This window comes from Chiloscyllium plagiosum, unplaced genomic scaffold (genome assembly GCF_037043375.1).
Source record: "Chiloscyllium plagiosum isolate Xiang-an unplaced genomic scaffold, Cpla_swu_hap1 HiC_scaffold_7, whole genome shotgun sequence".
In the NCBI taxonomy this organism is placed as follows: Eukaryota; Metazoa; Chordata; class Chondrichthyes; order Orectolobiformes; family Hemiscylliidae; genus Chiloscyllium; species Chiloscyllium plagiosum.
Genome location: NW_028270145.1, coordinates 11,275,190 through 11,293,088, shown reverse-complemented (window position 1 = coordinate 11,293,088; position 17,899 = coordinate 11,275,190). Strand labels below are relative to the sequence as shown.

The 17,899-nt window shown below is 38.4% G+C and overlaps 1 protein-coding gene across 1 annotated transcript in view; it reads right to left on the bottom strand.

Annotated features, from left to right (window-relative positions):
- Positions 1–1,952: 1,952 nt before the first annotated feature.
- The window catches only part of LOC122551895 (nmrA-like family domain-containing protein 1), a 76,605-nt gene continuing 60,658 nt past the window's right edge, over positions 1,953–17,899 (bottom strand). Inside the window, exons 3-5 of the mRNA XM_087988712.1 lie at positions 12,724–12,970; positions 11,002–11,192; positions 1,953–7,708 (exon numbers count right to left, since the gene is read on the bottom strand). Coding sequence (XP_087844838.1) covers positions 7,529–7,708; positions 11,002–11,192; positions 12,724–12,970 — 618 coding nt within the window. The 3' untranslated portion in view covers positions 1,953–7,528. The remainder of the gene's footprint in view (positions 7,709–11,001; positions 11,193–12,723; positions 12,971–17,899) is intronic.

Genomic DNA, 17,899 nt, shown 5'->3' with positions numbered 1-17,899 from the left:
CACACCGACCCTCCGAAGAGTAACCCATCCAGACCCATTCCCCTAGCTTATTATCCTATATTTACCCCTGACCAATCCACTAGCCTGCACATCCCTGAACACTATGGGCAATTTAGCATGGCCAATTCACCTAACCTGCACATCTTTGGATTGTTGGAGGAAACCGGAGAACCTGGAGGAAACCCACACAGACACGGGGAGAATATGATAACTCCACACAGACAATCGCCCAAGGCTGGAATCAAATCCGGGTCCCTGGCGCTGTGAGGAAGCAGTGCTCACCTCTGGGCCTACCTACAGTACATAGATTGTGTTGGTTCAAGAAGACAGCTCACCACAGCCTTCTCAAGGGAACTAAGGACAGACAATAAATGCTGGTCTGTCCTACGAGTGAATAAAAATATCTATGCTTATCTAATTGTTGCCTCATGTGTCTTAAATATTAATTGCTGTATCATTTGCTTTCAGTTATCTCGACTCCAGGCTCTGAAATATCCTCCCTTCACCTCTCTGCTTCTCTACCTCACTCTCTCCTTTAAAACCTATCCCATTGACCAAACATTTGGTCATTAGATCATATGTGGTTCAATATCATATGCTTGGTTTACAAAGCTTGTATGTTTCACCTTGAGACTTGCTATGAGGTTAAAGATGAAACAACATTGTTGCTGTTGTATCACATTAAAGGCGTTATATAAATATGGGTTATTCTATTTTTAATAATTGCATAATATAAGAAGATCTATAAATAGGAGAATCGATGTTTCGGGCAAAAGTCCTTCATTATTCCTGATGACGGGCTTTTGCCCGAAACACCAATTCTCCTGCTCCTCGGGTGCTGCCTGACTTGCTGTGCTTTTCCAGCAATACACTCTCGACTCTAATCTCCAGCATCTGCAGTCCTCACTTTCGCCTCGATCTGTAAATAGTTGAGTGTAATGTAGACAATTAGGACAAATCAAGGATACATAGAAATAATATTTTTTAATTCATTCATGGGAAGTGGGCGCACTGATTGAACTGACTCAACTAGCATTTGTTGTGCATCGCTAAATGCTTAGAGGGTAGTTAAGAGTTAACCACATTGCTGTGGGTTTGGAGTCATATGTAGGCCAGGTCAGGTGAGGATGGTGGATTTCCTTCCCCAAAAGGCGTTAGTGTCTTAAATAATTAAAGTCTTATTTTGAGATTATTACTGAATTAAAATTTCACCATCTACCATGGTGAGATTCAACACCAGGTCCCCAGAATATTACCTGGGTCTTTAGACTAATAATCTAGTGACAATATCACTAGGCCAATGCCTATTCGAGAAATTGATTGCCTCTAATTTTTAGGCTTGGGAATCACAATTCGAAAAATGCAATTCCTGTTCAAATTGAGTTGGACCATGCTGCAACCTTCAGTGATCCACCTCAGCTGAAAGACTGTCGTGTTGATTTGAATGGCTTCCGCATGGCTGTTTGCTCTTGAACACCACCTGCAACTTATGTACAACAGGAAGGCTATGGTGGATCACATATGACAGCCAGCCTGCTCTTGAAAAGTCAGGCCAGATCTTAAAAGGAAACTGCAGTCAACATTATTGGTGCAATTTTAATCTAACAAACAGGAATCCATGGTTATGGGTGCAGTGCTTCATTACACTACTGTGACACCATTTCAAAACTTGAAAATAGTCATGAATCCTCAGTGCAAACTGAGAGAGCAGAGACATTTAGATTGGAGATACAGCTGCTATAACTCTGATAAAGATTGCATGGTGTTTATTGTTGCCTCAGAGGATACAACCTTAACATTTCAGCTCATAACCCTACTTGGGGTCCTGACCTCCACTTTAGGAACTCCTGGTCTATTGCATTTTAAACAAAAAATATTACAATCTACTAATGATTAAAATCAGTTTTAAACAACAGTCATTCTCAAAAATCACAAATGATTAATCTGAAGAGTGATGTCTGAATTAGCATATTTATTTCCTCAGCTTTAATAAGCATTATATAAAATATGTGCTTCCTTTGCTGTAATTAGTAATATGAATGGTGTCTTGAGAGCACAGAGAACATTTTCAAAATATGCAGCTGACACAAAACCTGTAAGTATTGAGGGTAGTCATAAATTTCAAGAGGAAATAGACAGAATGGTAAAATGGATATATGTGTGACAAATGAAATTTAATGCACAGAAGTGTGAAGTGATACAGTTTGGTACAGAGAACAATAAATTCTTAATAATCTTAGTGAAGAGTTTGAAATGGTTGCAGGTGAGGTATTTGTCTTTATTTGTAACTTGAATACACATTCTAACAGTACAATCTCTCAAATGCCTCCCACACTATTAACACCTCTCGGTTGATAACATGTGGTCCAACCTTGCAGAAAGACGTGTCAAAGATGGCTGAAGATTTATGAATATCAATCATTAATATTAATAATGCAATTCTATGAATTAAGTACTCCAATGAAAATGTAGCAAATTTCAATGCTATTATTTATTAATTATTTTTAAAACGATGTTGTCAGCACACTAAAATCCTAGTCTGTAACTCACTTCCTTAACAAACCTCGGCTATTGTAGGAATTTCAGCACTGTACCTTCCTCCACTCTCATCAGCTTTGAAACAACATAATGAAAATGCAGTGCTTGAGTTTCAAGCACCAATCCTCTTTGACTCTGAACAGGGTGGTGTGGAGGAGGTAAGTGCAAACAATCAAACTAATTCAATGATGGTTTTTCAAAGTTTGTTTTACAATATTACATTTTGTAGCTTACAGTGTGAGTTTGTTCAATTATACTCGAAGGGTTGAGTGAAGAATACTTGTTTTAACAGGACATTGGGAGTAGGTGGAGCAGGGAGAATGGATTCTGATAATGCCAGAAGCACTTGGACTTTAAGTTTAGGATTTTATGACCACTGAGTTTTATATAAAGGTGACCTTGGGATTTCCATTGTTTTGCAAAGTTCAAGAGGGAAATACCTTTTCTGCAGATTAATTTATTAGCTACCTGCTAAGTAAAATTTATGACAATTATATTTGACTTATTCCAGTACCAATCTTAAAATATGAAACCTTGTTGAGCCTTTCCGAGAGTAGGTCACTGGCAATTCATGTCTCTTTTGAAAAGTAATTGGTTTCCATGGGGATGAAAACAATATGGCATAGGTTAACTTCCAAAATGCATTTGATGAAGTGCCACACATCAGGCTGATCAGCAAAGCTGAAGCCCAGGGAACAAAAGGGACAGTGGATGGATATGAGGTTGGCTGAGTGATATGGAACAGGAAGAAGTAGTGAAGTTGTTTTTCAGACTTGAGGAAAGCATACAGTGGGATTCCAAAAAGTCAGTATTTGGACCCCCTGCTTTTCTTGATATACTGAATATTAATGATCTTGACTTGAGAGCACAGAGAACAATTTCATAATAGGCAATTGACACAAAACCTATAAGTGTTGTCAGGAGGGTAGTGGTAGAAGTCAGGAGGACATATACAGACTGGTAGAATGGATGTGCATGTGGCAGAGATGTGCAATGTATTACAGTTGCCAGAGAGAATGAGGATGATCAATGTAAAATGAAGGTGATGATTCCAAACAGAGTGAAGGAACAAAGATACCTGCAGCGATGTGTACAAAAAACTGTTGAAGTTGCCAAGACAAGTACAGAAAATAGTTAAGAAGGCACATGGGATCTTGGACATACAATACAAAAGAAAGGAAATTTTTGAAGTTATTTCCCAGTATGGTCAGTGGTTCTTTCATATAAATTTTCACTCAAAGTATATGCTGTGCTATACAGGTATTTGATTAAGTTAGAATTATATAGTACTGTACAGCCTTGCATTGCTATATGCCATTACAGCCTACAATGTTTTTAATAGTTTATTGTGTCAGTATGCTATATGCATAAATGTTATGTTAAATTGCGCTGTATTTTATTTAGCTTATTAGAGAAACTTAGGGTGAAATCCAATCATAAAAATTACATGCAGCTTGGGACAAGATTTATCCAGAATGTATGCATGCATTTCATCAGTTTTATCCGAATGAAAATGCAGCTGATATAAATGAGATCAACAGCTTGTCCCATAATGTAGGTTTTCATCAAAGTGGTGCAGGTGACGAGGAGGAGTTGTTGGCATCTGACAATGAAGTTCCATCAAATGAAGATTCTCCATGAAACGGAGAAGACAAAAGCATATTTGGGGGAGGAGGATGATGATGACAAAGGCATTAAAGAAGCAGAAATGACTGATCAAATTACAATTAGAAATCAAGTTATTGAGGGAGATGGTAACATTGTGGTGACGTCAGTGCACTAGCAAGCCAAAACATGTATTTAAATCCCAATGTGGTAGCTGCCTGAATTTAAATTAAATGAACAAAATCTGGATTTTAAAATGCTAATCATGATAATTGTGACCATGAAACCATCATTAATTGCCATCAAAATCCAACTGGTCACTAATGCAAATCTGCCATCTTATCTGTGCTGTCCTACATGTGACTCCATATCAATGTAGTTGACATTTAAATGCCCTCCCAAGTAGCCAGTCAGATCAAGAGAAGTGATAGATGGCAAAACAATAGTGTTAGTGTTTCCAGGATGCCAAAATTTGATAAAAGATTAATATAAAAATAAAGTAAATGTTGTATAAGGTAATAGTTCTGAAGGAGTTAATATATATCTTAGATTGGCTCCGCCCATTCTGCGAGTATCATACAGACTGTAGGTGGCAACAAGGAGTTTTTATTCAGTTTTCACAGAGTAGAGATTTCTGTATCAGCTCCCTAAGGTCCTAGCAACTATGTCTGCTCAAATATAATTGTACCTATTGTAATTGGAACATAAAAAACCAGGAGCAGGAATAAGTAATTCATTCCCTTGAGCCTTCTCCACCATTTAATAGAATCATGGTTGATTTCATCTTGGCCTCAACTCCATTTTCCTGCCTGGCTTAACTCTTTAACCGATTAGATTAAAAATTTATCCCTTCCTTAAATTTATTTAGCATCCTGGCAACCACTTCGCTCTGAGGTAGTGAATTCCAGACTCTTTGAAAGAAGTAATTCTTTGTCTCTTTTTTAAAATCTGTCACCTGTTAGCCTAAAATTATGAAATTACTTCTGCAATAACTTTCGTGTTATCTAAGACAGTGCCTCTTCTGTAGATATTCTACACTGGTGTATCCTCTACCACTGATCACTAGATACATGCACAAGGAAGGAGGAGTGTGAGCAGCAAACCACCTGAAGCTACCTTTACCCGTGTTATGAAGAAGCTTCTTTATTAACATTTCTTTTTGAGGATTCATGTTTAAAGGATTGTGGAGATGGTTTATTTGAAAAGACTAAGGAGGTACCTGAACGTTTTTACAGAAAGTGTTCAATAAAAAGATTGGGTTTGTTTTAAAGATGCTCTTTTGAGGTCACCTGGTTTAGGATAATTGGACTTAGAAACTGGAAATCACATGCCTGAGTTTATGGCAGTCAGGAGTTCTTTTTTTTTGGATATTGTTTGGAGTTCTGTTGGGTTATAGCCTACTGAGACTTTTAACAAGTTACCTGACTCTTCCTTTCTAAGAAAACTCTTAGGTCCAGTGTGCTAATGGTAAGACTGGCCCTGATGTTCTCTTGAAAAGTCTCTATGCATACTTTGTGACATGTCCTGAACAAACTACATCTGCAAAAGTCTTGGTGGAAATTGCCAGTCTTTAGTGGCACCCATCTACAGGTGTCACGATGTCAATTAAAAACCATCTTGAACATTTCATACCTTAACCTTTATTCCTTCAAGAATTAATGATTTTGGCCAAAGTGGTTTTATATTCAAAGTTAGTTGCTGCAGAGAAAGCATTTTTTAAACTGTTACATTTGTGTGGGATTATTTAGAAGGATAAATATTTATGGTTTCATTTTCCAAACTATGCATTAATGCATTATGTACCTCATTGATTAAGTCTTGTTTTAGAATAACTTAAATTTTTTATTATTTATTAAAGAAACCTGGTTGATGAGATCTATTTATTCTTAACCTAATATTGGTAAGATATATAATTGGCCATATCAGTAACTATGTAAAATATTTAAATCTATGATGTGGTTAATGGGTGGTGGGACTACCTCAGTCATAAAATAAAATTTGGGGCTGGCAGGATAACTCAAAGCTGGAAAGTGCAACTGGAAATAGAGTAATAATAATTGAAAAAGATAAAAGGAAAGATGCTTGGCTACTTGTGCACACAGCAGGTTAGTAGGTGATGTTACAGCATATGGGATTAGTGAACATCTCAGGTACAGATAGAAAATTATTTAACAGCTATGGTCGAATTTAAACCCATCACTCAATGGCATTAGCCTTGCTCTCTTTATTACCAGAACGATGACATTACAACCATCTCAAAGCCTCTCTCTTAATGTGGATCAATACCTCACAAATTTACGTGGCTCCCAAATTTCTGACCCAAATTCCTCCTTGGCCCCAAGCCAATCCGATTTCCTCAACCCTGCTTGACACAACTTGCCCACTCCCACTCCAAGTCAAATTCTTCACCCTCCATTCCTATCTCCCCCTGCCTCCCTACCTTTTATCTTAGCCTGCTTGGCACACCCTCCTCATTCCTGAAGAAGGGCTTATGCCCGAAACGTCGATTCTCCTGCTCCTTGGATGCTGCCTGACCTGCTGCGCTTTTCCAACACCTCCAGTCCTCACTTTCTCCTATCTCGCCCACCCCCAACTTCCCTCTCGGCCTCGGCCTGATCTGGCTGCCCCCTTGGGTTTGACTCTCCACTCAGCTCATCTCTCTTTTTTCTTGCTCTTGCATGGGACCATCTATTCATGATTCAGGTATAAAGCTGTCTCACCTTTTAGTCATTGGTCAGTGTGATATTACAGATATTCATTTTACAAGTCCCCCAATTCCATTTGATGTTTTCTTGTATAACACCTTCTCAAGTGGCACTTTATTAAAGTACCTGAGACTAGACACAAAATGATGCCCGTTTGACCCCAGATGAACAATAGTGCTTACTTTATCCTATAGAAAAAAGGATTGACTCATGATACACAGAAAATATTGATTGGCTGATGATATGCCAGATATACAAAATCGTGCATTAAAATGATGATTAAATCTCCTGAGGTGTTTCACCACCTAAGAGACATTATAAAACAAAATATATCACAGAGCTACTTAAGGAGATATTAAAGCAGATGATTAAAGCAAATGTTTGGTCTAATACATATGAATATCTTAAAGGAATAAATCAAGGTAGAGAGGAGGAAAGGTATTTTAGACCTTTATGATCCTTCTGTTACAGATGAAAGCAATAATAGTGGAACTACTGAAATCAGAGACACTGAATACTCCAGAGTTAAATGATTGAAGGTACGCTTGTCTGATGTTAAATGAAGAAAAATGCTTATTTAATACCTCCTACAGAATAACACGTGTCTGATACTAGTCTGAATTCATTTTCAGATGATTATTGAGAGTATATTTAGCCACATTAAAAATTAAATTTGGCATTCAGTCATTTATAAAAGCATTCTTGTTTTTTGACATCCATTCTTCAAAGGACTGTGCCTCAGGATTTAACATTAACGTCAGATCCTTGTTGCGATCAGGTTGTTTCATATAAAACTGGAACATTTTGGCAAGTTCTTGGGCTCCTGGAAAATTCCGTTCCTCATATTCCTTGACTGATATCTGAAATAATAGTGGGAATTTATTAACTCTGTAAAATCTACACATATATCCAGTGCAAGAAAAGCTGTGTAGTACTTAGAACTGATTTTAAATTCACACTGCACAACCGTAGATTTGAACATTCCTAAGATCATGTCAATTTCACTAAAGAAAAAAAACATTGTGCTTAGAAACTGGCTAAAATCAAGACTGCACTGTTAGAAAAAAATTACATTCTTGTCAAAAAAGCTTTTAGAGAAATCAATGAGTACTTGAATATCCTGATTCAGGAGGTGAATATGAAACAGCTCTTCAGGACTTCACAATGAACATGCATTTCAGTTATATACTAGATCCTATTGAAAAAATGCAGCTTTATACCTGATGGAAGATTGATTTAAGCAATTGGATACAATTGGGTCAGTTGCATAACCCAGAGAAATAACAGCTATTTGAAATGAGCTACCTACATGAGTGTGGTTCAAATTACACAATTTACCATGGCTTTGAAGGGGCTCGGGGTGCACAAATAAAGACTATGAAATTGGACAGGTCTCAAAAATGGCAACAAATTGTGATCTCGGTTAGTTTAAATGATGGTCGTGTGTAACCAATGCTAAATACATTGCTCAACATCTGCATGCTTGAATGGGGGAACAAAACAGTCAGAGGCCAGCAAGAGTGAAAGTTTAACCTCCACTACTTACTTAAAGGCAACCCACACCTCTTAAAGCATTCTGGCATCAGCAGTTATGAACAGAAGTCCGATAACCAATTCTGACCTGGGAAAGACTCATGGGTGTCACTATGTAGAGATTGAGCACTGAGATATTCTTGGAGGCTATGGTGCAGGATTTGGGAGATGTCATCTAATCACAGGAAGCTAAGAGGCCATCCAGATAAGCATCGCAAAGGCAAGTGTCATAGAGTCATAGAGATGTACAGCATGGAAACAGACCCTTCGGTCCAAAGGACTTTAGTCTCATCCCCTGGAGGCAAGAAATAAAACAGCCTCACAGGAATAATCAAGTAAACATATTTACAGGTACCATAACCCACCAATTTGGCTGCTGAAGCCTCAAACCCTACTCAATACAATCTCTTTCAATTACAGCTACATAGCTTCATCTGAGCTGCACTGCTGCACACCTCAGCCACATCTTACACCTTCCACGTGTTACCAGCTACTCAGCCATATCATCCACACATGTTGACCCACACTTTATAAGCATTTTTTCCTTTTTCTTGCACAGTATACTGGACATAACCATAGGCAGCAGTATCTAATTCCCAGGGAGATGAAAGTGATAGACATAACAACATGACCTTATCCTTAGGTGAAGGTCATTTATGATCCAGACAGGTTTTTATTACAATCGATGAGAATTTCACAGCCAGCATTACTTAATTGATGAGTTCAAATTCAGCCAGCTGCCAAGGTAGCAACTGAGCACATTGTCCTCAGAGCATTAGGTCTCTAGGTTGCTAGCCCATTTACAATACCACTATACTGTCACTGGATTCCAGCAGAATTTTATGATAGCGCTTGAACTGTGCGTGGAAGCAAATATGCAATTCCAAAGGACACACAAGAGTTGTTGCTGATATTCAATTATGTATGTCATCAAAGAGCTCCAGTAAAATTGACATAAATGGAGATAAAAGCATACATTTTCCAGTGATCATAGCTTTCAGTAAGAAGGATCACTGTGATGTCGAAGGCCAGTCACTACAGTTCCAAGATGTCATGACCGGCGCTCTTCAGATAAGCATCTTTAATTGCTAAAGTGTAAGATTTTTCTTTGCTTAAATGTCAAGAGTAGTGCTGGTCACTGGTGATTATACATTGATCAGCTCTATTCAGAATTTCTCAGACAAAAAGATAACCCATGCCATTCTACCATATAATGCCGAGGTTTGGATTGGCAAGAGGCAGCAGGCAAGAGCCAGAACATGACCGTTTCAAACAAGAGCAACTACAGCCATCTCCTTTTAACTTTCAATAACACTGCCATCACTGTATACTTAACAGCAGGGGTACAAAAGGAGAGCAGAAAATGGATGCTTTTTGACAAGTCGTTCACTTCTGAATCTCTAATCATTTTTAATACCAAGTCAGAAGCATCGTCAGGTACATAATACTACTTTAAAAAAGCTGTTGTATTATTGCCTTTAGATATGTGTTACTTTAAGAGCTTTATAGGTTAGCGAGCCAAAGATCAGGATACAAACCACATAACTATTTGCCATGTGCAGTCCAGCAGGAGGCTGCGTACATAGTTATTTCTAACTGCAAGTTGTGCTCTACACTATTAATAAACCTCTTTGAGTTTTTCAAGTAACTGTATTCCCATATCCAATATGTGTCACTGAGCAATAACACAAGATACTCAACAGTCACAATGATACACAAGAAACATGACTCCATTCAAAAAGGAGAAGTCCATTTGATTAGTGTCCCATCACTAAACTCAACAATTACCCCCAATATTACTGATGCACTATAATTGGAGTATGTACAATCTAAAGGAAGAACTGCAGCCACTTATTGAGGTTAATTCAATAGAACATCTCCGCCCCACAACTTTCACCACTGTGTAGGACTAAAGCAGCAATACCATGGGAACAACAAACCTCTAAGCTCCCCTGCAGGTCACACATAATATGTCACTATTCCTTCACTGCCAATGGGTGAATGTCATGTTCCCTTGTGGTTAGCACAAGGAGAATGCCCAGCACCACCTTTTCAATAAATGATGAACAAGAAATGAGGCCTTGCCGTATCATCCCATCCTGAGAATAAATGAAATCCCAACTTCTTACAATATTAAACATTACCAGAGAGTTTAAAACAATAAAATAAATAAACATTTTCTTCTAAGCTTGACCATCAGTGCTTATCTGAAGAAGTGTTTAAGCTTTTGGTGCTAATAGGCCTCAAAATGCACGTCCTGCACTTCAGAACCACATAGAAAGCTACAAATAATGTACAAGGTTATGTGGATCTGAGACGGATTAGGTAGCTCTTTCAGAGATTTGACACAGGCATGAATGGGCTGAATGGTCCCCACCCTGCTAGAGCATTCTGTCATTCTATGATCTCTTAATTTGCTTATAAGCCAAGACTTTGATGTTCTGATGCAGAATTTATTTACTAGGTAGGCCAAAAAGAACATTTAATATCATTCAAATAGAACATAGGTACAAAGTTGGCAAAGTCTCAGCAACCATATGTGGCCAACAGGCTGCAGATTGATGTAGATGCTCCTTTTGATTATTGAACAACGATCTTGCAAATTATTTTTTAAACCCACCTTAGAATCTTGAATTGATTTTCCAGTATGTCGAGACATAATTGCAGCATACTCCTCAATTTTAAGTTTGTCAGTGCTGAGACCTATCTCCTTCCCAATATATTTTTCAGGGTTTTTGAAGATGGCCAGCACAACTCCACCCAAGTCTTCTACTGACATTCCATCCATTGGAACTCCTCCCATTGGAATATCTATTGAAATTGATTATTAAATCACTTAGATAGATAACAAAAGTAGATTTGATAACAAACAAATTGACAATAAACACATTCTAAAGTGCAATATGAAATCTAACAAAAGCTAACAGATTATTGACACCAGAAGTCAAACACAGAGAATGCTGGAGAAACTCAGCATGTCTTGCAGTAATGTGGATAGAGAAGCAGAGTTAATACTGTGAAACTGACATGATTTCTTCAGACTCTTCTTCAGAACTCAAACTGTGAACTCTGTTTCTCTCTTCACAGATGCTGCCAGACTTGCTAAGTTTCTCCAGCATTCCCTATGTTTGCACTGATTACTGTTATTTGTCTCATTTTCAACTGCCCTTCTCACTTTCATACATCAGGATTAGATTTAGATTACTTACAGTGTGGAAACAAGTCCACACCGACCCTCCAAAGAGCAACCCACCCAGACCCATTCCCCTACATTTACCCCCTCACCTAATACTATGGGCAATTTAGCATGGCCAATTCACCTGACCTGCACATTTTTGGACTGTGGGAGGAAACCAGAGCACCCGGAGGAAACCCACACTGACACGGGGAGAATGTGCAAACTCCACACAGACAGTTGCCTGAGGCAGGAATTGAACCCGGGTCTCTGGTGCTGTGAGGCAGCAGTGCTAACCATCTTTTTTTAAAAAACAGTAGGAATTCAGCTTTTTGAATCAGTAAATATAACTAATCAATTAATTAGGTCCTTCTATAAGGAATTTCACTCAATTAACTATAAGGTATTCTCTTACCACAAGTTACAATAAAATTTAGTTTGAAACTAGAATATCAAGGCTTGCTAAAAATGAAATAAACGTGTCTGTTCTACTGGTTTCTCAATAACTCAATTTCCTAATTATCTTCCTTGATTTCTGTTGACAACCCCTGATTGTTTAAATGTGAATTCTCAATATAACTGAATGGAATTAATATTGGTGTAAATCAACACTGTGCAAATACATCAGCATTATCAAAAACAAAAGAACATTTCTGACTTGAAGTTCACATTTAAAAGTCAGTGACAAAGCATTAACTTCACATTGTATGGCTCAAGGAGTAAGTGCACCACAGATCAGGAACGTGTGATTAAATCCCCAGTCTATACTGAGTTAGCTGATTTCAACCAGGACGATGGTTGGCATTGACCTTTAATCAGGAAAAAATTAGCCAATGTCAAGCTCTCTAATCTCCTGAAGGAATGTAGATAAGTGTACATAAGATGCCATGAAATGAAAGGACTTGGGCCATTGTGCCCTCTTGACTGAATAGGCTGCCAACATTAATTGACTACATTTGTACGTAAAGAATCCCATTTAGGTGCTGGGACCTATTGGCGTTCATGGAACTAACCTCAAAATGAATTTGTGGCTTCAGGACAGGGAAAAACTGAGGAAAAGAAGGTTTTTAATAGTACTTCAAATTCGCTTTAATCTCTGGAGAAATGGTATTACTTATAATACCAACTGTACAGTGTTACAACATTTTAAGCTTTCAAATAACATACCCAAAACATAATATTCTTTGCCTGACTTAACAGGTCTAAACACGTGAAGAAAATTTTCAAAGTAGTCAGGCATTCTCACACTTGTCATGCGAGCACCAATTTCACGGAAGTACTCTTCTATCTCTCCCTTCCCATCAAAATGTGGCACATCCAGCTTTCCATCAGTCAGCTTCTTAACATTCTCAAGCCCACTGAACACAATGTGCTTCACGTCAAACTGGCTGCAAATGTCAGCTACTCTCTTACCCTGAAAGAGAAAAATTAGTCAAACGTTATTTTATTCATACTTCATAAATTAAAACCACTTGAAAAGTTTCTTTCAATGGTTCAGGAGAGCCTGAGATTCCATCCCTGGTCAGTGCCAGTAATCTGATTTCAGCTGCCTTGATCATAGTGGTGGCTCAATTTGGGGCAAAGGGAGAAAAATTAAATACTGTTCCCACTGTTGCCTTTTTACCTCATTGTCAATCAGGAAGTATGTGTATATGGTTATCAGATAAAGTCAGGATCAGGTTTAGAAATGTCTTCCAAGGTCAATTAATCTGTAGACATCAGTGGCACTCTGACCCCTCACATGAAGGATTGCTATTTGGCTGGAGTGACCTCCAGCATGACTGAGTGTCTTTCAGAAAGGTCAGAAAGAATCTAGATGGAAGAATTATTCATATGAAGAAGATTCAAAGTAATGCTGTTCAACTTTTTAAATTACTCCGAATATCTTTATCATCACCTGTGTTGTGCAGGAAAAGCCTGACTCCTGTGCAGGCCAAGTCCAGACAGATATTGGCATAAATATACAAAGAAATAACATTAAAGAGAAAATAGTGAATGCAGAATCACTAAGAATACTTAAACCAGTAAATTAAGAGTTGTAGGGCCGTCAACAACAGAAAGTCCCCTTCAATACCATTTCATCTCTGGAAATAGCATTCTATTCTTCTAATGTTAAAATGTGCTCACAAAATCGCCTTAAATATAATTTGCATGCTGAAGTTACCTCTATAGATAATAAATTACATTAATTGTGTAGTGAGTTCTCAATCTCAAATTTGCAGTATTAGGAAAGAGCAGTATACAGTATATTCGAAGAAGTTTAATATGGTAGTGAGTCAGATAATCAGAGACCACAATTCATTCCAAAGTTCCAAGAAGTGGTCTGGCTTCTATTCCCTTTGAACTCCCTCTCTTAGGTCTCCCTGTCCCTTAGGCTGTCTCTTTTAAAAATCTTTTCAAAATGCATAACTTCAATTAAGTTTTAAGCCACTCCTTCCAACTTCTATGTTCTTGGCTTAGCTCTTATTTTCCCTGTGCTTAATTATAAAGATGCTATTGTGTATTCACTATATTAAAGCTGTTATTTAAAGGCATAAGTTGTAACTTTAGAAAAGTGTAGTGGCATCCTTCACTGGACAAGCTATATGCTGAAAGGTGTTTCCCCTTGTGGGAGAGTCTAGGACCAGAGAGCATGATCACAGAATAAGGGATCACTCATTTAAGACAGAGATGAGGACAACTTTCTTCTCCCAGAGGGTAATGAATTGGTGAAATTGTTTACCGCAAAGTGCTGAAGAGGCTAGGTTGTTAAGTATATTAAAGGCTGAGATGAACAGATTTTTAATCAGTAAGGAAATCAAGGGTATGGGTAAATAGTAGAAAATTGGACTTGAGGATTATTAGATTAGCGAAGATCTAATTGAATGGCAGAGCAGAATTGATGGGCTGAATGGCCTGTATCTGCTCCTCCATTTTACACTTAACAGGTCCATGATTAGGATATATGCCTTCCTTCTCTTCCCAGGAGCATTGCTTGGTAATATCTGAAACAAGTGTGAGAAGGAGAAAAAAACACAAGAAAAGATTTCACTAAATAATCTCTAACAATCTTTAAATATATGACAGCTCAGAAAAGAAAGAGAAAGCTTTTACATTCTAATTCTATTTTCACAATATTTATACTTAGAAAATCATTACTGCTACAATGAGTGCATGCAGTTAAGTGCACACATCAAAACCTGCTGTGGTTTTTCACTAATTCAGGGATGAAAACTAAACTGAATCAATACAAAGTGTGATGTGGCCATAGATACTGCCTATTGTCTGAAGAATTTTGTCAATAGGTTATAGTCAAACATATTTCTGTATTAACAGAATTAAATCTAAGAAAACAAAGTTCTGACAGTTTACTTTCCTCAGCTATGCAGTTCCAGTTCCAGACTTCTGGAATGCAATATTCATACAATTACCATTTGACCCCCAGTTTATAGCAAGTTGAGATAGAGCAATTCTTTCCTTCTACACCTTGGTAACATACATTCACAGTGTATATTGTTTAATATATATTGAAAATTGTGATAACAAGTAGATTTTGCTGAGCAGCCAGTATTGCTGACAGCCCAAGGGAAAGGTAATGATGTTGACACGTAATGCTATATTCATTTGTCATGCCAGAGACGAGTGAGTATTGATTATGCAATCTGAGCTTTGAGGTTACATTTTTCGTATAAGATAGTATGGGTTAGTAATTTTTGAGAAGATATGTATGGGTGCTTTATGAAAAATATTTTGCCCTGAAGTACCTGGCGTAATTTAGCTCGAATCGACATGAACCACACATGGGAAATAAAATAGTAAATACTGTAAAATAACATGAACAAACTTTGAATAATTAATGTCAAGATCTGGAAGATTTTTTAGACCAGTCGATGTGGTAAAGAGACTAACAATGAGGAGTTCAACCAGCAAATTTTAAACAAATTCTCGACCGGACATGAAACCTTCCAGACGTTTACTGATCTCACAAGAATCCACGCTACACACCAGATACATTAAAATCCCTGAGGGCGCCAACTTCCTGTAACTAAGCTTATATTACCTATATGTGCTGAAAGTAGATCCACAGCCTATAACTTATGATGTGTAATTCTATATTGAGTAATGGATCTCTAAATTTAGTGAAGGACAGTGCAAGCTGGTAAATAGTCAGCATTATAGCACATGCATGAATGACTGCAGGGCAAACAGGTATTGATAATAAATCAACACAAAAGTAATAAAAAGTCCACCTTTTACATAATTATTCTATCTCTTTGCACCTCTCAAGTTAAATCTTGTTCTTATAATTCTACCTTGAACTTCCAACAGTAAAACATCTTAAGTTGAGTTTTAAACATGTTATTACTCCAATGGATTCGGATTGGAAGAGGCCTTTATCAAGTTGTTTGACAGGAGTGAGCCATATCGCTGACTAATGGTGTGAAGAAATGTAGCTGAGAATGATAAGGCACAACAATGTTTGGAAAAATCTCCAAGAAAAAATACAAAATTTTTTACACCAAGCGAAAAACTAGGCGGGACTCTAAATCCGTGATCTATAAAAACAAATATGTTAATTGTTAAATCTCTTTTAATAATGATAGGCTTTTTGAATCTCCACAGAAACAATTTGAATTAAAGATGCTAAAGAATTAAAGCTCACAAATTTCACAAAAGAGAGAGGTTTGTTGATTTTGTAGAATAAAAATGGCATAACTCCCTCTGAGTTAAGAGAAGTATTTTCAAATGCAAACTGAGAGGTGTACCAACTGAATTCCCACGCAGCATTTTGTGGTGAGCAGATGTGGATTGTATGTGAGTCAGGGGCTTAAAATTATTACGAAGAAGATTCAGAGCTGAATTTCACCAAAAATCAAGAGTGAATTTTCAAGGAAGGTTTCTCTCCATTAGCTGTCTCTCTGCGGGTTACCTCACCAATTCTTCACTGCACACTTTATTTTGCATTCGCTATTCCCCTACTGCAGTTCATTCACTAGATTGTGTGCTCACTAGTGACAGATGGGCTCACCCTTGCCAGGGCATTCCAGAATTTCCAGCACAGGTACCATATTTAAATACCTGTTAAATTACAGTCGAAAACACCGCAAGCCAGGAAAACCCTTCACATTTGCAACATGAGAAGAATCACCCCATTGCTTATAGGGGCATATCAGCACGCAATTTGCTGACAGGGACCTGGAGGTCCTGGTGGACAGGGTACTAGAGAAGTAGGTTGTTCCCTTTCATGCAGACTGACGAAGAAGACCACCCCATCAGGCCTGTCTAGCCTGCTCTGAAGTTGCCACCTGGTTCAATGTGGTACTCTTGGTCCGAGAGAAATACCAAGCTGTGAATGTCAATGATCTTCTGCAATCCACAAGGGTAAGTGCCACCATTTCTTTGTTACTCCACACTGTGTATAACTCTGATACTACCCATACCTAGTACGAAAGCTCATGGTTTACTGCAACCACAGTTTAATGCAACATCTTCCCTCAATGGCTCTCTTCCATTATATCCCCCCGAAACTATGAACCTTTTCCCCCAGGCCACTGCCATCCACGTCCATGTTTCATAATCACTCACTTGGGACATCTCACCAGCTTTCTTCCATCTGCACCAACTAACAGCTGTTGGAACTATTTCGCTACGCATACCCGCTTGACGTCTGTGAGCACCATAGAATATCTTCCTGGAAGACAGCAGTCCTTTCAGCCAACATGTCTTCCTCTGCCTTGAAGAAAGAAGTCACAGATTCCCAGAGGATGCACTGGCAAGGCTGTCTCCTGCATTTCCACCAACTCAGACACCAACACCTTGGTGGGTGTGTTAGCTAGATTAGACTCAAGAGTACATTCTGGTGAGCACATGCCTCTGCATTGATAAGGAAGATATAGCACAAGTCCCTGGCACTCAGATAATCTGCTCAGCCCAGGCAGTGTCCCTGGTGTGTGTTATTAATAACTATGTGAAAATGCAGGCAGGTTTGTCAAAGGCATTCGGGAAACTGACTCCATGGCTGGAGGAATCCACCAATGTTATCGGTCACATGCTAGTTCCAGGATGCCGGTGTCTGGCTGTGTCCGTGGACAGGTTGGTGGCCATGGAAAACCAGGTCAAACTCAATGTCTCCCAAATATATGCACAGGCCTACAGTCCACCATTGTAGCCACTGGCTCAGCAACAACAGTATGGTGACAGGGGAATGAGGGACCATGATCTCACTCCAGGCACCCTTTTCTTAAGGATTAGGGTGATGCCAGTAGGCACCCAGTCAGAGAAGGAAACAAATGCAGACCCCCAGATGTCTCCTTTCAGGACACTCTGGAGATGCCTGACACCACTAACTCCATTCTTCTTTCAA